This window comes from Stigmatopora nigra, chromosome 13 (genome assembly GCF_051989575.1).
Source record: "Stigmatopora nigra isolate UIUO_SnigA chromosome 13, RoL_Snig_1.1, whole genome shotgun sequence".
Classification (NCBI taxonomy): domain Eukaryota; kingdom Metazoa; phylum Chordata; class Actinopteri; order Syngnathiformes; family Syngnathidae; genus Stigmatopora; species Stigmatopora nigra.
This window is the reverse complement of record NC_135520.1, coordinates 12,032,011-12,053,777: the sequence shown is the minus strand read 5'-3', so window position 1 is coordinate 12,053,777 and position 21,767 is coordinate 12,032,011. Positions and strand designations below refer to the sequence as shown.

The following is a 21,767-nucleotide window of genomic DNA, read 5'->3' as shown; positions in this document are numbered from 1 at the left end:
TCAGTTTACTTGGGAGAGAATTGCGGGATGACAACAATGCTTTCACGTCGTAAAGACAAATATTATCACCTTAAAGTCCAAATAAAATCTTACTTTAATGGTAACAGTACTATAATGCTAATGCCAAAACTAATAACTATAACAATAATAACAATAATAATAATAAAAAGGCTTTGGATAAATTATCTGCCAAGCTGGTTTCCTTCAATCGTCACCTGACAAATGTATGCCGAAGATGCCATTCTACATGCTGCTACAAAAAACAAATTCACATTGTTTGATTTCTAAATAATTCAAATTTTATAATTTTGGCCCAGTTTGGATCCTTGGAGGGTTAAACACAAAGTAAGCCTAATTGGCCTGTTAATTTTAGATGGCTATGCACGAATATTATGTTAAATATTGCATAACATCGTATTGGCCTGAATGTAGGATGGTGTTTTTTGGCATTGAAATAAGACTTAAAAAGTGTCGGTCGTCTTACCTTCGAGGTCTAGACATTATTACCCATTCACAACGCAAGATGGTGCCAGATATCTTTAAAGCGAATGCTGAACACTTTGATGGTCAATTATTTAGCCATTTTACAATGTACTCACGTCATCATCACCCACAATACCATCAAAGTCCCCATTTTCTGTGTCCGAATAAAACAATTGCTCAAATGAGTCTTCCAAAACGACGAGTCCCGTCTCCACTGCTCCCATGCTGATAGCAACTTTGCTTTGAAAGCCCGGTTGATGGCGATGTACAGCGGTTGTAGTTCTCAAGCCTCCGGGAATGACGGCAAGCTGCGTGTTAATATGTATAATGTGTGTAATGTGTATAATGTGTGCGTACGTATGTATACAGACACACCCCCACACCTTCACACACACACACACACACACACACACACACACACACACACACACACACACACACACACACACACACACACACACACCACACATTTTTGGAGAAAATGTCAGACTTTTATGTGCGCCTTATAGTCATGAAAATACGGTAGTTACTTTAAAAAATATACATTATGTTTAGATATTAACACATGATCTTCAGACAAGCTTATAGCTGTAATATTTAAGAAGTATATATACTGATAATTGTACTCGTGTACTTACATTTCTGTATTGGCACAAAAACATGTATTGTGGAAGTTATTACGGGGGTGATGCTACTTCACGGTTTTTCTTTTATCGTGGCCATGTCTGGTCTATATTTACCGTGATAGTTGAGGGAACACAGTGTACATAAATATTTGAGCCAGATGAGATTTTAGTGGATAATCCAACAATTAAAAAGGACAAAACATTCTCCAAATGTTTAGGTTTATTGTAAAATAATTCCAAAATCAAAAAGTAAACCGCTCGCTCCTCCAAAAGATTTAATTTTGTTTTCAGAAGCCCCTAAGGTGGTGATCAAACACTAATTAGATCTACATGAAGGTCTTTACTTTAACAGTTCCTTAATGCCAACTCTGTAAATTTGATCATGTCACATTGTTAGATTTTTTTAGTTTGGTTAGATAGTTTATTTATATAAAAACAAAAGAAGTGGACTTCAGCATGTGAACTTTATAGATTTCCTTTTGGAAATGTTTCATAACTTCACTTGCGATAGATAAAACCGCGATAATAATACATCTAAAGAAAACATTGCATTGCCAGCCACACATTATCCAGTCCCTTCCACTCAGGATGCAAAATAAGTGAGCTCCACTGTCATCTTGTAATTCTGTGCTGCTCACATGTTGTTGAATCCCATCATGCCTTTCATGTTTCCCGCTGCTCCCTGCTGGAACTGACGCATCATCGACTGCAGGCCTTGCATACCGCCTGTGAACGTACAAATGGAAGAAGAATTATATTTCATTGCCTTTAGCAGCAATAGACATGAGGCTCAGTTCATGAGTGGTTAGTACGTCTACCTCACAGTTCTGACCAAGATTAAGGGTTCAACTTTTGCTGAGTTCCAAACTTCCTGTATGGGGTTTGCATGTTCTGCCCAGGTCTGAGTGGGTTTTGTGTGGGTATCCCAGTTTCTTCCCTCATCCTAAAAACATGCTTGGTGGGCTGTTTGGACACAATACATTGCCCCTAGGTATGTGTGAGCGTGAATGGCTCTCCATCTCCAAGTTCAGGTTGTCCCCTGCCTAATGCCCGTTGTTAGCTGGGATAGGCACCAGCACCCCAGCAACCCTTGCGAGAATAAGCGATACAGAAAATGAATGAATGCCATGAGCAGATATAGACATCCAATCCTTTGGACTGGGAATTATTGCTACCTGCATTCCACGTGAATTGGACTATCGCAGTCAAGGGTAGCTAATGAGTTAACTGATCGCAATAGTTGTTACCTAGCATAGCAAAATGCATTACACGTTATTTGAGGGATTACTTTACATATCATTAACAGTCAAATTTTTGTTGAATATTGGAGTTTTAATATAAATGGCCTGAATGTTCAATTATGTCATAATCCTACAGTTATAACATTGTGATGTATATATCTATATGCCATGTCATTAGTAGTTTTTACGATTTGAAATGTATTACTTTGGCATATAGTAATTACTTTCAGTCATAGCAGAAGCATGTGAATCAGGCTGACTAATGTTCGCAACAAGAAGTCCAAGAAGGACCATTGTGAGTATCCTTCCAAATGGTCGCAAAGTTAATGAAATAAAGTTCCCATCTGGTTTAAATGCATCGGGATGGTACAATGTGAAAAAAAGCTTTCCATTTAGACAGAATTGTGAATAGCGAGACAGTACCCATGTGGTGAAGAACCCGAGGGTCCATCATCTTTGCCATCTGCTGGTTGAGTTTAGCCATTTGAGACGGGTTGACGTTCTTGGACATGTCTCCCCCTGAAAACCAATTAAAAAAGGCAGGTAAGATGGCGCGTGCGATTAATATGGCGGCCGTTGGATACCACGTCACCTTTAAAGAGGCCTTTAATTCCGCCCATTTTCTTAACCATTTGAGCAAACTTGGTGTACTGGGTCAGAAGTTCTTGGACGTCGCGGGTGGCCACGCCTGCTCCGCGAGCCACCCGCTGGATGCGGTTGGCCTGTTTGCTGAACAGCTTGGCGCCGTCCTTACTGTCCAACTCTACATAAATACACATTGACTTGAATTGTTATCAGGTTTGGCCACCTTCTTCAGTGTGCTGCAAAACCCTACCTTGGTCATTCATGCTGTCCATGATGGTCATGAGTTTTTTCAGTCTGGCCATGGATTCTTGCTCATTTCCTTTACTCATAAAGTCAGTTCCAAAGCCTGGAATCATACCCTACACACACACATACAGAAACATTCAGTTGCCATGCAAAATGCCACAGGGACAAGTGACGGTGGAAAACCATGATCTGCCCGAAGGGTCCCATCTTCATGATGTTCTGGAACTGTTCATACATGTCTCGGAGGGTGAACTGGCCTGAGGGTGACAAAGCGCATCACATTGAAAATGGAGCAGGACAACCTGACAACAAATTCGCACACAAAAAAAATGTAATAGTCAATTAAGAAACGATTATTACCACAAGTCAATTAAGCATGTAATTAGGATTCTGGGATTAGTATTTTAGTGACAAATGTGCAGTGATAGTTAAAAATGTGTGCTGAGAAAAGTTGAATGTTTGTAAGTGCATGATTATCAAAAGCCGAGATTTGCACCTCATTTCTTTGAAGACGCCCTAGGGGCCAACGCCGGGTGGAAGAAAAAAAAAATCATACTAATTGATGCAGTAATTACTTTTAAAACAACTGTGGTAGGTTATTAAAACGTGGGGACAGTGTACCAAACGGTTGATACAGATTATTAAATAGCAGTGGCGGGCCATCAGGGCCTTCGATGCCTTCTCTGCTGGCCTAAGAAATATCTGAATCATATATTATATTTGGTCCATCAATACTTATTAAAGAATTCCAAATTGTCAGTTAGCTTCCTTTCATTGCTTTTCCCCCTGGTTGCACTGCTTCGAGATGTGTGTTTTCATATTGAAGCATTTAACCAATCACATTTCAGCCATAATTTGTTGCCAGGGTAAGAAATCTGCCTCAAGGCCTTCACAATCAGTTCTGCGGGCTCTGCTGCATAAAACAAGCGTCGATCAGACTGTTGCTTTAACCAATTCGAATTTGATTTGGTGACACCAAGGCCATTTCGCAGGCGGAGGGACACGTCATCGCTTTCACCATCTATGATTGGCTAGTAGGCGGACCAAAGCCAAAGGGAGCCAGCCAGAGATCGCAAACTCCACCCACAATGGCAGACAGAGGAAAACAAAGGGATTTGGTTGCAGATTTGCTCACAAAGCTATTTTCCAGACGGACTTTTCCAGAAAAAAAATGGACACCATTAAGAAAGGGCAGTCAACTCCAAAGTTAGCAAGCCTGTTACAGCCGTGAAAAGGGTGTGTCCGCCACTTTCAGTGCACTAACTATGAGAGCTACCAAGCTTTATTTGGAACGTTCTGCACGAGCAAATATATTGGTGTGTTGATTTAAAGACATTTTCAAGACGGACTATGCCAGAAATATGACAGGACAGGCTTGACCTTCATCATCAGCGGATAAGCGGAATGGAAGATGAAAGAATAAAGAATACACCTTGACAGAATATTCCTTGACACCTTGACATACGAGTGCCCCGACAAATGAGCAATTTGAGATTAGAGGAAAATTGAGCGAATATTTACCTTAAGATACGACACAAATTTCATATACGAGCATACATCCTACACGGGAGGCTGCTTATGTAAATGTCTCTACGAGCACTGGGCATTTTTTTCACTGTATTTTCCCCCGTTAGTCAGTGCAGAATGGTGTACGCATGGCGGAGCTTGCCAGCCAATATGAGGAGTATACTACTTCCCGTTGGCAAGTGGTCGTGCGTTATCCTATTGTGAAGACATGTGTGTAAATCATTTTCGGAATATACTGAAGGAAAGACAAAAGCAAACAACCCCCGATAGGTTCCTTTCAAAAACTGCAGCTGATAGTCAGGGTGACGGCAACCCGGGAGAATAAAGGTATAAAAATCTAAAAGAAAATCAGAATGAAGTTTACAGTAAGGTTCAATTAAACTTATTTTTGAGTTCGTCTGTATCGTAATCCAAGTTCGAATAAATTTGTTTGTTATGTTAGGAGCGTGTTGCCGTGCAAAAAGTCTCTCTTTCTCCCCTCCGGAAAATCTATCTATAATTTCAATACTATTAAACATCATAACCACTAGTTATTTGTTACTCTCTTACTATATGGCAAATTAGAAAAAATCAAAAACAATTTCCATTCCAATATTATATATAAAATTTAACTCTTATTTGTGCCTTATAGTGCGGAAAATACGGCAATCTTTTTTCAAGATGACAGCGCGCAGGGCTTTAAGTGAGGAGATAGTGAGGAGGTAAGTGATCCGAAATGGCGGCACGCACGGGCACAGCTGGCTCTTGCTCTACAGTTTGGTGTTTTGTTTCCTCAGTCTTGTTGTTGTTTGGTAACATCTCCAAGGCTAACTTTTTTCTAGTCCCCAGGTTTTGGTTGTTCTCAGAGGGAGATGCGATATATCCATCACAGCAGATTGCCAACGAACCTGCATTGAACCACTGAGATTTCCGTGGATAGTAATAATATCTTAGATTAGGCTTTTTTAAAATGTATTTCAAAAGGATATAACTCTTATATTTTTATATTACTTATATTTTGTCTTTTACCGGGAAAGCGCACTTTGTGGAGTAGGACCACCACTTTTGTCATACGCAGTTGTGTATGATGACAATAGGTTTTTGATGATTCGATGATGATGATAAAGCCTATGTCTGAACATGATTAGTCAATTCATTGTGGTGGACCTGGTGACTACACAGCAGGGGTGGCAAAAATAGGTTAGGAGTTTGAAGCCGACCTTTGCCCTCGTCTCAGGTCTCACCATGTTTGAGTTTGTCAATCAGCTCCTCATTGTCGTCCAACTTGAGTTCGTTGACTCTGTCAATCAGCCCTTCGATGTCACCCATGCCGAGCAGTTTACTGACAAACGGCTGCGTCTTAAAGGGTTCAAAGTCATCGATGTGCTCGCCTGTGCCGATAAAGATGATTGGACTCCGTGTGGCTGCCACCCTAAGAGAGAAATAGTCACCAGTCAAAGCAAACACTTCGAAATGATGGTGACGTCCCGTCAACTAACGCGCTAAGAGCTCCGCCTCCTTTGGCATGTCCGTCTAGCTTGGTAACGATGACCGATGCCACATCCACTTTGTCCTTGAAGGCTTTGGCCTGAGACTCACAGGCCTGACCTATGGATGCGTCCATCACGTAGACAATGTTGTCAGGTTGCTATGGGAACAGAAGACCAGGAGGATGACTGACGGTTCGGACGCGCCATACAGGGTACTCACGAACAAGGCTGGGATAAAGAATTATTTTTTCAAGTACTCTAATGACCGATTTCTTAGATGAGTCAAGTCATCGATCAATGTGTTACTCTGCGTTTCGTTGGTTAGTTGGTAATGAGTATGCGAACGAAAAACTACGGATTGAGAACGATTTCGTAATATATGCAACCAACTATCATTGTTTACAGAGCATAGATTTAATAATTGCTCATACATTATTTAATAATAATTTGGACTAATTAAAAAAGTAATAATGTGCTGCAAAACAGCCGGAGAACATTTATTTTTGAATTGAACAAATTAATAAAGCATGTCTGTTTTGGCTTTTGTTTTTAAAATACTTTTAAATCTTGTTTTGAATGAAATAAATGTAAAAAAAAATAATTATAACAATCTTTACTGTTATCCTCTTTTTGTTTTTCCGAAGATTCGCTGCTTCAATTTGGTGCCATTTATTGATAACAAGCAGGGGACCCAGCTTCGCTGGACCCAACTGCTTGTTTAGAACCAAAAGAACATTGTTGCATTGTTAAAAAAAAAAATCTTTTGAAAAAAGGTTTAGATGAGAAAGTTTCAGTCACACACATGCAGGCCCCACAGCTGATCTTGCTCCTGCTAAGTCCACAATGCCATTGTGGCATCTGAGCATGGTAGGGGCTATGTAACCATGATATAGATGCAGAATCATGAGCTCCCGCCGAGGTGGAAGCCTCGCCACTACTTTGGAATGCAAAAGATTGTGCTGCCATCTTGGTGCGCTTCAATTGTTTACGCCTTTCTCAACTTGATACAAAATGAGAACTTCTCTTTTATGGCATAATTTGTGAAAAGTGACAGTGCAAACGTATGAGAAGTATGCAAAAAAGGAATTTATAACATATACAGAAGCAGAAGTATGTCTTTTGGGAAAAAGTAAGGAAAACTGACGGTCAATTTCAAGAGAAAGGCCGACAAGTTTCACCTATTTCAGCAATGTTTGGGTGTCATTTTTGGTAAAACATTGTAAACCAGAATGAAAATATGACAAAAATACAAACTCACCATAGCGGTGCTGTTGCATAGTTCATGCAACTAACGAAATGATTAAGCGGAAGCGATCTAGTGTGCACTGAATTAGGGATGGGTTTTTGGAACCTGCATACTGCAATACTTAAAACTACCACAAAAGAGCAGAGACTTAACATATTTCAGGCCTTGCAAATGCTCAAAGCTTGAGTTTACACACCAGGAGAAGGTAAAAAAATTCAATCTGTCTTCTCTTAGGATCCAACAGCCGTTTCTGGGCACCATCATGTCAACTCTCTACAATGTATGGTGTGGACAAAAGTAGCGTGAGAATGTTAACATAAACATCTACCCATCCATAAATTGCACTTTAGCTATTCTATAACCGAAAGACTTTCCCCTGTCATGACGGGAAGATTTGGTAAGACACGATAGTGTTAGACCCGCTGACCCAATGTAAGTTGTAAGGTAGGACACCTTTCCACGTCATTTCCAAATGTAATTTTTGGAAAAATTGCCACCAGCCAGTCTCTAGAACAGGGGTGGCCAACCAGTCAGAGACCAAGAGCCACATTTTTTACTGTGTTACCGCAAAGAGCCACATCACACACATACCTTTGCTCAGCCAGATTTATTGTAAATGTCACACACCAGCATAGTAATGACATAAATTGACTCCTACAGTACTAATAGCACAGGCCAGTCATTATCAACAATGAACATTGTGTGCACTGTCTCACACAGACAAACTCTCAGTTCAACCAAGTCCACAAACAGAAATATAATAATTACAATAGCGTTTTTCTTTTACTATGCATGTTACTTAGTGGGACTTCTGTCATAAAATCAGAGCCTATTTTTGCGCAACATTCGCTCCTTGTGAGCTGTTATTTATTATGAATGGCTTTTAACTAGCGCCCCACCACGTGGGTGTACACCTCGCTCTATTGGCTGCTCCCGGCTGAGCACTCTCGCCTTGGTCTGCCTCGCAGGGGGTGTGGCTTTCTCAGCCGACGCTCGATCTTTGGGATACTTTTTGTGTGCGCGACGCCGTTCATTGTCGCTTCTGGTTCACGGGAGCTCTCCCACTCTGTTAAAAACGTTTACTCAAATGACCCTGCTCCTACTGGGAAACTTTGAGGTATTTTCATCCCAAGCACATGCGCATTGGACGAAAATACCGTATTGAACTCAAGCGAAGCGCACACGCAAATAAAAATAAAACACAAATACAAACTTTGATATTGACGTAAGAGCCGCATGAAACCGGGCAAAGAGCCGCATGCGGCTCGGGAGCCGCGGGTTGGCCACCCCTGCTCTAGAAGCACACACACACACATCCATCCCTATATCACGCTTTAAAAGAATTATAGAATAGATAAAGCGTGATTTATGGATGGGTGGATGTTTTATAACTCCCGTCACGACAGGAAAAAAAGTGTTTTGGGGAGCATATAGAAACTCGCTGGCGGAAATGCTTCCGAAAATGACGTTTTTAAAGTTATAAAGCTATGATTGGTAAATAACTACAATGAAACTATGATCGGTGATGAATTTAGTAGCAAAACTTCCAGCAGTTGCATAAAGCAGCTGTGTGGCATATAGTCCAGAAAAGTCTCATAGCCAAATTCCAGGACCTCGAGTTCTATTGCACAGTACCTGAACTGCTCGTTGGCAGGAGTCCAGGTATTCAGTGAAGTGACCTTGTGTGTGACACATAAGGAGTATCGATATACAGTGGGGCAAATAAGTATTTAGTCAACCACCAATTGTGCAAGTTATCCTACTTGAAAAGATTAGAGGCCTGTAATTATCAACATGGGTAAACCTCAACCGTGAGGGAGAATGTGGATTAAAAAAACTGAAAATCAGTTGGATTTTTAAAGAATTTATCTGCAAATCATGGTGTAAAAATAAGTATTTGATCAATACCAAAAGTTCATTTCAATACTTTATTATGTACCTTTTGTTGGGAATAACGGAGGCCAAACGTTTTCTCTAACTCTTCACGAGCTTTTCACACACTGTTGCTGGTATTTTGGCCCATTCTGCTGTCGTTGGACAACACAGACTTTCAACTCTCCCCACAGATTGTCTCTGGTGTTGAGATATGGAGACTGGCTAGGCCACTCCAGGATCTTAAAATACTTCTTACGAAGCCACTCCTTTGTTGTCCTGGCTGTGTGTTTGGGATCATTGTCATGCTGAAAGACTCAGCCACATCTCATCTTCAATATCCTTGTTAATGGAAGGAGATTTTCACTCAAAATCTCTCGATACATGGCCCCATTCATTCTGTCCCTAACACAGAACAGGCGTCCTGGTCCCTTTTCAGAAAAACAGCCCCAAAGCATGATGTTTCCACCCCCATGCTTCACAGTGGGTATGGTGTTCTTCGGATGCAATTCAGTATTCTTTCTCTATCAAAAAGTTCTATTTTGGTTTCATCTGACCATACACATTTTCCCAGTCCTCTTCTGGATCATCCAAATGAGATCATCTCTAACAAACCACATATGGGCCTGGATGTGTACTGGCTTCAGCAGGGGGACAAGTCTGGCCGTGCAGAATTTGAGTTCCTGGCGGCGGATTGTGTTACGGATAGTAGCCTTTGTTACTGTGGTCAACTCTCTGTAGGTCATTCACCAGGCCCCCACGTGTGGTTCTGGGATTATTGCTAACAGTTCTTGTTATCATTTTGACATTACTGGGTGAGATCTTGCATGGAGCCCCAGATCGAGGGAGATTATCAGTGGTCTTGTATGTGTCCCATTTTCTAATAATTGCTCCCACAGTTGATTTCTTTACACCTGGGGTCTCAAACTCACGCCCAACTGATGGAGCCCCATCAATGATTGGGAGGAAGAATGGACTGGTAGCACTTGTAATAAAAAAACTGGAAGAGGAGGGTGTGGATGAGGCCATAGCTCTGCACTGCATTATCCATCAGCAGGCCCTTTGCAGCAGATGCCTGAAGTTTGACAATGTGATGTCTGTCGTTGTGAAATGCATCAACCAAATCAGATCCAGGGGCTTAAAGCATAGAATGTTTCGTGCTTTTTTGGAGGAAATGGAGTCTGAATATGGGAATGTGCTCTACTTCACTGAGGTACGTTGGCTCAGCAGGGGAAATGTGTTGAAGAGATTTTTTGATTGAGAGCAGAAGTAAAAGACTTCATGGAGATAGACAGGGTTGCTGTTCCTGTGCTAAATGATCCCAAATGGCTCATGGACTTAGCTTTTTATGAGCTTAATGTACTGAACAAGAAGCTGCAAGGCCAGGGGCAACTTGTCCGTGCTGCCTATGACAACGTGAGAGCATTCTGCACTAAACTTTTGTTATGGAAAGCCCAGCTCTCTCAGGCAAACCTTTTCCATTTCCCAGCATGCAAGGCTCTTGTGGATGCAGGCACACCATTCAGTGGTGAGAAATATGTGGAGGCCATTTCGAAGCTGCAGGAGGAATTTGATCACAGATTTGCAGACTTCAAGACACACAAAGCCACATTTCAAATGTTTGCGGACCCCTTCTCCTTAGATGTGCAAGATGCCCCTCCTGAGCTTCAAATGGAGCTCATTGACCTGCAGTGCAACTCTGCTCTCAAAACCAAGTTCAGGGAGGTGAGTGGAGAAGCAGACAAGCTTGGGCAATTTGTGAGAGAGTTGATCCCCAGCTTCCCTGAACTTTCCCGAATGTTCAAGCGGACCATGTGCCTTTTTGGGAGCACATACTTGTGTGAGAAATTCTTCTCCACCTTGAATGTCAATAAGTCCAAGTATAGGTCCAGACTTACTGATGAGTATCTTCAAGCTCTATTGAGGGTCTCCACTGCTTCCTCCCTCAAGCCAAATGTGACTCAGCTATGTGAGAAAAAGCGCTGCCAGGTCTTTAGCAGCAAGAAGTAAAGTTCAGAAAGTTAAAATTTAAAGAGCTGTTAATACAGACATTTGAAACAAAATGAAAATAATTAGTTTTCTCTACTTAGCCAGCCACTGTATATCTACTGTATTCTCATTTTTATTTTTATTTTATTTATTACTAAATGATTTATTTTTTATTCATCTTTAAGTCAATTTATTTAATTCATAATTTTTTGTTAAAAAATAAAGATATTTGATAACGTTGGAATGTTTTGTCAGCGCTTTTCTTGTGGAAATCCTGATGCGGCCCAGTCTCAGCCAGACTCTGCCTCTTGCGGCCCTCAGGTAAATTGAGTTTGAGACCCCTGATTTAAACTATAATAGTTGTTGATTCTTTGGTTCGTCCATTAGTTGTTGATTGACTGACACAGCCATACTCACTACAGCATTGGAGACTTGCAGCATCTCCTCAAACAGCGAGTCTTCCTGTTTGTGGCGTCCGCTGGTGTCTACAATGATGATCTCAAAATTCTCGCCCATGAATTTCTCCACACCTTCCGCTGCGATCACCACCGGGTCCATCTCTGTGTAACTAAACACGACAACATTTCTTTATCCAACAACACGCCTACAAAGAAGCACTGTCTTGAAAATAACTCCCTAATAGCAAAGATGATGACAAACCCACCTGCCGTAAAAGGGTATTCTGGCTTTTGTGGCATTTTGTTTGAGCTGATCAAAAGCACCTGTAGAAAGCCGAGAGCAGCAGTGAGGGGCATGTGACATGTCAAGTGACGTCAAATGCTTTACCAGCTCTGAAGGTGTCAGCACAGATAAGACATGTCTTCCAGCCTTTTCGTTGGTAGTAATATGCTAGCTGCAAAACATATGTACCATAAAACTAAGGTGGTGTGTATACACGTAACGTAACGTCCGTACGCGCATGCATACATACATATATGTATGTGAGTGCGTGTGTATATATATAGATTATATATATATAGACAGATAGACAGATAGACAGAGACAGATAGACAGAGACAGATAGACAGAGACAGATAGACAGAGACAGATAGACAGAGACAGATAGACAGAGACAGATAGACAGAGACAGATAGACAGATAGACAGATAGACAGATAGACAGATAGACAGATAGACAGATAGACAGATAGACAGATAGACAGATAGACAGATAGACAGATAGACAGATAGACAGATAGACAGATAGACAGATAGACAGATAGACAGATAGACAGATAGACAGATAGACAGATAGACAGATAGACAGATAGACAGATAGACAGATAGACAGATAGACAGATAGACAGATAGACAGATAGACAGATAGACAGATAGACAGATAGACAGATAGACAGATAGACAGATAGACAGATAGACAGATAGACAGATAGACAGATAGACAGATAGACAGATAGACAGATAGACAGATAGACAGATAGACAGATAGACAGATAGACAGATAGACAGATAGACAGATAGACAGATAGACAGATAGACAGATAGACAGATAGACAGATAGACAGATAGACAGATAGACAGATAGACAGATAGACAGATAGACAGATAGACAGATAGACAGATAGACAGATAGACAGATAGACAGATAGACAGATAGACAGATAGACAGATAGACAGATAGACAGATAGACAGATAGACAGATAGACAGATAGACAGATAGACAGATAGACAGATAGACAGATAGACAGATAGACAGATAGACAGATAGACAGATAGACAGATAGACAGATAGACAGATAGACAGATAGACAGATAGACAGATAGACAGATAGACAGATAGACAGATAGACAGATAGACAGATAGACAGATAGACAGATAGACAGATAGACAGATAGACAGATAGACAGATAGACAGATAGACAGATAGACAGATAGACAGATAGACAGATAGACAGATAGACAGATAGACAGATAGACAGATAGACAGATAGACAGATAGACAGATAGACAGATAGACAGATAGACAGATAGACAGATAGACAGATAGACAGATAGACAGATAGACAGATAGACAGATAGACAGATAGACAGATAGACAGATAGACAGATAGACAGATAGACAGATAGACAGATAGACAGATAGACAGATAGACAGATAGACAGATAGACAGATAGACAGATAGACAGATAGACAGATAGACAGATAGACAGATAGACAGATAGACAGATAGACAGATAGACAGATAGACAGATAGACAGATAGACAGATAGACAGATAGACAGATAGACAGATAGACAGATAGACAGATAGACAGATAGACAGATAGACAGATAGACAGATAGACAGATAGACAGATAGACAGATAGACAGATAGACAGATAGACAGATAGACAGATAGACAGATAGACAGATAGACAGATAGACAGATAGACAGATAGACAGATAGACAGATAGACAGATAGACAGATAGACAGATAGACAGATAGACAGATAGACAGATAGACAGATAGACAGATAGACAGATAGACAGATAGACAGATAGACAGATAGACAGATAGACAGATAGACAGATAGACAGATAGACAGATAGACAGATAGACAGATAGACAGATAGACAGATAGACAGATAGACAGATAGACAGATAGACAGATAGACAGATAGACAGATAGACAGATAGACAGATAGACAGATAGACAGATAGACAGATAGACAGATAGACAGATAGACAGATAGACAGATAGACAGATAGACAGATAGACAGATAGACAGATAGACAGATAGACAGATAGACAGATAGACAGATAGACAGATAGACAGATAGACAGATAGACAGATAGACAGATAGACAGATAGACAGATAGACAGATAGACAGATAGACAGATAGACAGATAGACAGATAGACAGATAGACAGATAGACAGATAGACAGATAGACAGATAGACAGATAGACAGATAGACAGATAGACAGATAGACAGATAGACAGATAGACAGATAGACAGATAGACAGATAGACAGATAGACAGATAGACAGATAGACAGATAGACAGATAGACAGATAGACAGATAGACAGATAGACAGATAGACAGATAGACAGATAGACAGATAGACAGATAGACAGATAGACAGATAGACAGATAGACAGATAGACAGATAGACAGATAGACAGATAGACAGATAGACAGATAGACAGATAGACAGACAGACAGACAGACAGACAGACAGACAGACAGACAGACAGACAGACAGACAGACAGACAGACAGACAGACAGACAGACAGACAGACAGACAGACAGACAGACAGACAGACAGACAGACAGACAGACAGACAGACAGACAGACAGACAGACAGACAGACAGACAGACAGACAGACAGACAGACAGACAGACAGACAGACAGACAGACAGACAGACAGACAGACAGACAGACAGACAGACAGACAGACAGACAGACAGACAGACAGACAGACAGACAGACAGACAGACAGACAGACAGACAGACAGACAGACAGACAGACAGACAGACAGACAGACAGACAGACAGACAGACAGACAGATAGATAGATAGATAGATAGATAGATAGATATAGATAGATAGATATATAAATATATATGCGTGCGTGCAGCAATGGCAGCCCATGAGTTAGATTTGATTAATCACATTAATTTAAGTTAAACAGTGAGTTTGGTGACCTTAGAACAAGTTGTGGTCTTGCCACTTCCCTGTAGGCCGACAAACATGATGACATTATTCTTTCCTTTGACCGGTGTCCATGCCTTTACGCCTGGGTCCACCAACTGTGACAACACCATAGAAAAACCTTGTCAGTTTTTCTCCAACCTCCAAATCTCCTCTTTTCTTGTCATGCTGACCTTGACCAGCTCTTTGAAGACGGCATGCTGGATCATCCTCCTCTTGTTCAGACCGGATGCCATTTCCTCCAGGTCAATAGCTGCCCTGCGAGGATAAAAGATCTCAGTCCCAATGAGCCGATTTATGAAAGGTGCTATTTGAAGAGAAAAAAAATACTGCATTTACTCACATCTAAGAGGCCACCCGAAAGTGTCCTTGATGTTTTGTAATTTTGCAATTTTGACATATTCTGCATGTAAAATAATGTAATACAATTACTTTGTCCTATTTCAGGTATCACGACTTTATATACATAAAATTAAAATGATTTGGTTTGTTTCTGTCAAATTTGGGTTGTTTTACTTGACATTACTTAATATTTTATTGTTTTTTGCTCTTTTTTTCCTCTTCCTGTTTAATTTTAAAGTCAAATCATCTAAGCTTGAACCTACTATTCACGAACTAAAATTGTTTGCAGGTAAATAATTTTATTTTAAAATATTTTTTTATAATTTATCTGAGAGAGTTCTTTTTTTTTATTTCTTGTACATCAAAAATTTGATTTCATTTGGATGTGTTTTTCTCAGTAATTTAAAAAAGAAAATCATTTAGTTTGGTTTCAGCAGAAAAAAAATGTTGAGAAAGTCACAATTTTTTTTCATTTCGTATTTGCTAATAATTGACTGCGTGGAAGATTGTCATCTCCTAAATTTGTTTTAAATTGTGATTTTTGTTTGTTTGTTGGCCAATTACCTATCTGTTTTGCACTACCACAGATTACCAAAATTATTTGATTCATTTTTTTATGTAGTTTCAAAAATGGTATCAGGCATTTTTGTGAGTACCAATATTGAGTTGAAAGTCTTCCTTGATGAGAACCAGATGCTTTTTTTATTACAGAAATTACAATTTTCCAATCAGAAGTTTAAGATGTTGTGGCACCCATATTGCTTCTAAAGTCAATATACCTCAATTGTTTAGATGGTTCATATTTCTCCAATAGTCACTTTCGAACAAGATATAAAACGAAAAAAAGATCAAGATCGAAGCTACTCATGTCTGGAAATGGCCGCGCCCCGGCCTCCCCGAGATGGCCGCGCCCCGACCTCCCCGAGATGGCCGCGCCCCGACCTCCCCGAGATGGCCGCGCCCCGACCTCCCCGAGATGGCCGCGCCCCGACCTCCCCGAGATGGCCGCGCCCCGACCCCCCCGAGATGGCCGCGCCCCGACCCCCCCGAGATGGCCGCGCCCCGCCCCCCCCGAGATGGCCGCGCCCCGACCCCCCCGAGATGGCCGCGCCCCGACCTCCCCGAGATGGCCGCGCCCCGACCTCCCCGAGATGGCCGCGCCCCGACCTCCCCGAGATGGCCGCGCCCCGACCTCCCCGAGATGGCCGCGCCCCGATCTCCCCGAGATGGCCGCGCCCCGACCTCCCCGAGATGGCCGCGCCCCGACCTCCCCGAGATGGCCGCGCCCGGACCTCCCCGAGATGGCCGCGCCCCGACCTCCCCGAGATGGCCGCGCCCCAACCTCCCCGAGATGGCCTCGCCCCCGTCCTCCCCGAGATGGCCTCGCCCCCGTCCTCCCCGAGATGGCCTCGCCCCCGTCCTCCCCGAGATGGCCTCGACCCCGTGCTCCCCTAGATGGCCTCGCCCCCGTCCTCCCCTAGCTGGCCTCGCCCCCGTCCTCCCCAAGATGGCCACGCCCCCGCCCTCCCTAAGATGGCAACGCCCCCGCCCTCCCTAAGATGGCCGCGCCCCAAACTCACTAAGATGGCCGCGCCCCGACCTCGCTAAGATGGCCATGCCCCGAACGAGCAGTGACAGGAACTTTCGCGTTTTATGCAAGATACGTTTTTTTTCATGAATTTCATTCACCAATGTCAAAATCAATTTAGTTTAGCGTTTTGTTTATCTTTTCTCTATTTTGAAATAAATTGCCCTAACGGCATTCGCTTGCGTCGCGACGTCACACACATGGTCGCCATTTTGAAAGTTACCGGGTCGCGGCACCATCAAATTGCAGTTTTTTTGCAAGTCAGGTTTTTATGTGCATATAAGCCATACCCTCGATTCATCATTTTTTTGTCTGAAAAAAGCGGCTTATATGAGAGTAAATAAAGTACATACTTGACATTCTCTCGCAGCTGCTTGACCAGTTTGATGTTGACATCAGCTTCCAGGAGGGCGGCACACACCTCCTTGAGCATGGAGTTGAGGACCTGACAAAGGAAGATGCTGACTTTAAATGCACAGGGGGCCATTAATCTCGACAAATATTCAATCCAATTGGTGGATTGGTACATATTAATCAATGAGATGACAACAAGGCAGAGTTTGTATTTTATCTGCAGTAACAGCTATTTAAATTATTTTTAAAAACAATTATTTATAAATCATTTAAAACAAATTATTCAGTTAAAGTTCCTCAAATTTACTAAGGTTTTTTTACTCAAAAATTGTTTTGTGTACAGTACGCATTTTATTTATTCATTTATTCTCTTGCTAATTTTTTGCTTTTTAATTTCATCTTTAGTCATATATTTTTATTTCCTAAGAAAGTTTAATAAGAAACTTTGAATTCTTTTCAAAATATTTTTTCTCAGCAATTTTAAAAAGAAATTTCAGTTCATTTAGTTTGGTTTCAGCAGAAAAAATGTTAAGGACATTTTTTTTATTTCGTAATAAGCTAATAATTGACTGCGTGGCAGATTGTCATCCCTTAATCTTGTTTTAAATTGTGATATTTTTGTGTTTGTTGGTCAATTACCAATCTGTTTTGCACTACCATAGATTACCAAAATTATATAGATCATTTTTTTTATTTATGTAGTATCAAAGATGGTATCAAGTGTTATTTGTGAGTACCAATATTGAGTTGAAACGTTATTACCGTAATAATCTTAGTTTACGCAATTTACTTTTTTCTCTCCATATGACTTATCCTTTAACTTAATGTCAAAGGCAGCGAAAGGGTTAATATTACAACTACTTTTAATATTAAAAAATACTATCGGTCTCAGTGTTTTGATAATTACTAAGGTCGCCTTTGTGCTGGTTGAACAGGTTATTTACCCACATATATTTGCAACACAATTCGAGTGAGTGTATTGTCAGTTCCACACTACCTCTTCATTGATGATGGTGGCATTACTGAGCGATCTCAGCGCCGATGTGATCTTGCGGCCTAGATCGGCCAGTACCATAATGACGCCTGATGTTGTGTGGCTGTACACTTAGTTATACACACTATTTGAGCTGCAAAAGGAAATACAGAACAATAATTTTCCATACTATCCTCACAAGGAGCCAACTTTAGGCAGTAGGCGGGGGACAACCAGAAGTGGTTGCCAGCTAATTGCAGGGCACAAGGACACAGAAAACCATTCATGCAGGGGCAATGTGGGAGAAAAACAGATCCAGTTACAGGAGAACAAGCAAACTACACAAAGGAAAATCAGAGCTCGTTAAAATTTTGCATTATTTTTACAGGTCTAAAAATATGGGGCTCAGAAAGCTATTGGTAGAGCTGGGCGATAAAACGATAATGATATTTATCGTGAAATAATTTTATCAATGATAATGTTAACAACTTTTGATGAAAATTTGAAATTTTTAAACTGCAATTATACCACCCAATGCAGGGGCAATGTGGGAGAAAAACAGATCCAGTTACAGGAGAACAAGCAAACTACACAAAGGAAAATCAGAGCTCGTTAAAATTTTGCATTATTTTTACAGGTCTAAAAATATGGGGCTCAGAAAGCTATTGGTAGAGCTGGGCGATAAAACGATAATGATATTTATCGTGAAATAATTTTATCAATGATAATGTTAACAACTTTTGATGAAAATTTGAAATTTTTAAACTGCAATTATACCACCCAACCACCACAGAAAACAGTGGCTTTGTTTTTTTAGTTACGTTAATATTTGAATAAGGAGGGAAGTAATTTATTTACTGATTCACAGAATTTTGAAGTATCAAATGTGAGACAAAAAAGATGTGATTAGTGATAATTATCAATACACTGATTGTTTTTTAACAGTGACATTTTGTCATATTGCCCAGCTCTAGGTATTGGCAAAACATGGGGAAAAATCGGAATAGATCTAAAGTAAAAGATAAAAATAAAAGACATAAAGTTAAAAACTCGGTAATATCAGGATATCTCTAAAAACTATTAATCTCTTAACCTTACGATTGAATTTGGTTAATTACTATTTTAATTTTGTAATTTTTCAATGGATGATTTAACACTCATCATATTAGTATATTGTCAAAATATGACAACATTTTTGTTGGAATAATGCAATATATGTCCGACTTCCAGGCAGGTAATTTCACCATTGTGACGCAGCATCGGTTGGAATCGTGATGGAAATAGGGATAGTGATTTTTTTTTTAAAGTGATATGATCTTTTTGCCATCACCTACCCCTGATTTCAATACAAAAAAAGTTCTGCTCAACATCTGTATATCGCCATGGCACCAGCAAATCACAGGATTCAGAAAGATGGAAAATCCACGGTCATGTTATCATCGACTAGTGCAATTTGTCGATTTAAATTTAGCAAAAAAATTAATGAGACGTTTACTAACACTCCCTTTCCCCGCTACACGGTGCAAATAAATATAGGTTTTATGTTAAATTTAAAGTAGTTTGGCAAGAGCCAATTCTTTTTTTCGGTTAGAAATATAATATAATAGAAGTAATTGCATCCCATTTTCTCTTGAGTGACTGTTTGACAACAGACAGCACGTCTGCCGAGACGAGGTAGCGAAGAAGATGCCAACGTTAGTACTGAGCTTGGGGATCGTGGGTTCGCCAGTCTTACAGGATAATAGCCGGACAACAAACAAACAGCCAAATGGACAAATGAATTCTGACAAAGTTCACCTGTAACGTTTCCACTCGTAGAGATTTTACGTCGCTTCGTCACAGGTGCTAATGCTATCTTCTCGTCATCAGTATGTTGAACCGGAAGTTAATTCACTCTTCTTCTACACTAATAATCCTGTGTCGCCACCTGGCGCCATGTTTCCCATCTTCAAGACTTCTTCGGGCGGCCCGGTGGCTGAGTAGTAACCGCGTCGGCCCTACAATTCTGGGGTCCTGAATTAATATCCAGTTCGGTCCTTCTGTGTAAAGTTTGGATGTTCTCCGGGCATGTCTTCAAAGACATGCATGATAGGCTGATTGGACACTCTAAATTGCCCTTTGGTATAAATGTAAGCGTAAATGGTTATTTGTCTCCTTGTGCCCTGCAATTGGCTGGCCACCAATTCAGGGTCTCCCCCACCTCCTGCCCGAATTAAGCTGGGACATGCTCCAGCACCCCCTGCGAACCTTGTGAGGATAAGCAGATCCGAAAATTAAAAATATATATCTGCTACGGTCTCAGTCCGTTTTTAGATTACATTCATTTTCCAAACGGAGCCCTGAATCGGTGGCCAGCCAATCGCTGGCCACAAGGAGAAAAGTCAACCATTCACGCACACACCCATATCTTGGGGCATTTTAGAGTGCTCAACCAGCCTACCCTTGATGTTTTTTGAGGACGGGGGGGAAACCAGAGAAAGTCAGTGGAGACTATGCAAACTCCACACAGGAGTGAAACGGGCGCCTCCTTTTTCCTAGGGATCATTCAGTCACTGCTTATCCACACAAGGCTGTGCCAAACTTGGGATATTGCAGGTAGCAGATGGGAGACACCCTGAATTGGTTGCCACTCAATCGCAGGGCACAATGAAACAGAATCACTCACACTTACAACCATATCATCACTAAGTGGGAATCTAACCCAGGCTTGCCCACGGCGACGTCAGATGGAAAAAACTGTACCCCACACGATAGCATTTTGGTCTTGTTTTTAAATTTGAGAAAGTTAACAAAGATCGGCTGACCACAGATTCAGGGTGTCCCCTGCCTCTGGCCCGGAGACAGCTGGGATCGGCTCTAGCACCCCCCGCGACCCTAATGAGGACAAAGCGGTTCAGAAAATGAGATGAGAACAAAGATATTGCTGAAAACTGAAGATTTAATAATAATATTACCACTCTTTCCCATGTTAACATTAATTCAGTCATTTTCTGAACCGCTTTACCTTCATTATGGTTGTGGGGGATGATGGACCTATCCCAGCTGACTCTGGGTCAGAGGTGGGGGACAACACCCTGAAATGGAGGCCAGCCAATTACCGGGCACAAGGAGACAAACAACCATTCAAGCTCACACTCATACCTAGGGGCAATTTAGAATGTCCAATCAGCCTACCATTCATGTTTTTTTAAATGTGGGAGGAAACCAGAGTACTTGGAGTCAACCCACACAGGCCCAGGAGAACATGCAGATTCCACACAGGTGGAATGATATGGATTTGAACCCTGGACTCCAGAGCTCTGATGCCAACGCACTAACCACTCATCCACCAGGTCGCCTCATGTTAAAAATGCACTTTAGTATTTTAGAAATATGTAGCAATGGTGGAAAAAATTGAATTTCAAACTCGACCAGACCAGCACTTAAAAATTAGGCTTTATTATACTATGCTTAAGTTCAAATGTCTTGTAAATAATGGTAAAACTACAGATTTGAATGTCAAGTCATCAAGATCAAATTGGATGCAGCTTTTTTTTTTTTTTTTTTTTTTTAATCGGGTGCAGC

The 21,767-nt window shown here is 41.0% G+C and overlaps 1 protein-coding gene across 1 annotated transcript; it reads right to left on the bottom strand.

Moving 5' to 3' along the window:
- Nucleotides 1-1,311: 1,311 nt before the first annotated feature.
- On the bottom strand, nucleotides 1,312-20,166 carry srp54 (signal recognition particle 54). The gene is made up of 15 exons (XM_077730929.1): nucleotides 20,001-20,166; nucleotides 18,228-18,357; nucleotides 17,230-17,321; nucleotides 15,120-15,204; nucleotides 14,940-15,044; nucleotides 12,071-12,137; nucleotides 11,949-12,006; nucleotides 11,702-11,852; nucleotides 6,187-6,335; nucleotides 5,932-6,119; nucleotides 3,365-3,438; nucleotides 3,186-3,294; nucleotides 2,943-3,113; nucleotides 2,774-2,869; nucleotides 1,312-1,835 (listed from the first exon to the last, which is right to left on the bottom strand). The coding sequence occupies exons 2-15, from the start codon at nucleotides 18,303-18,305 to the stop codon at nucleotides 1,744-1,746; spliced, it is 1,515 nt and encodes a 504-aa protein (XP_077587055.1). The 5' UTR covers nucleotides 18,306-18,357; nucleotides 20,001-20,166; the 3' UTR covers nucleotides 1,312-1,743.
- Between the last annotated feature and the right edge of the window lie 1,601 nt (nucleotides 20,167-21,767).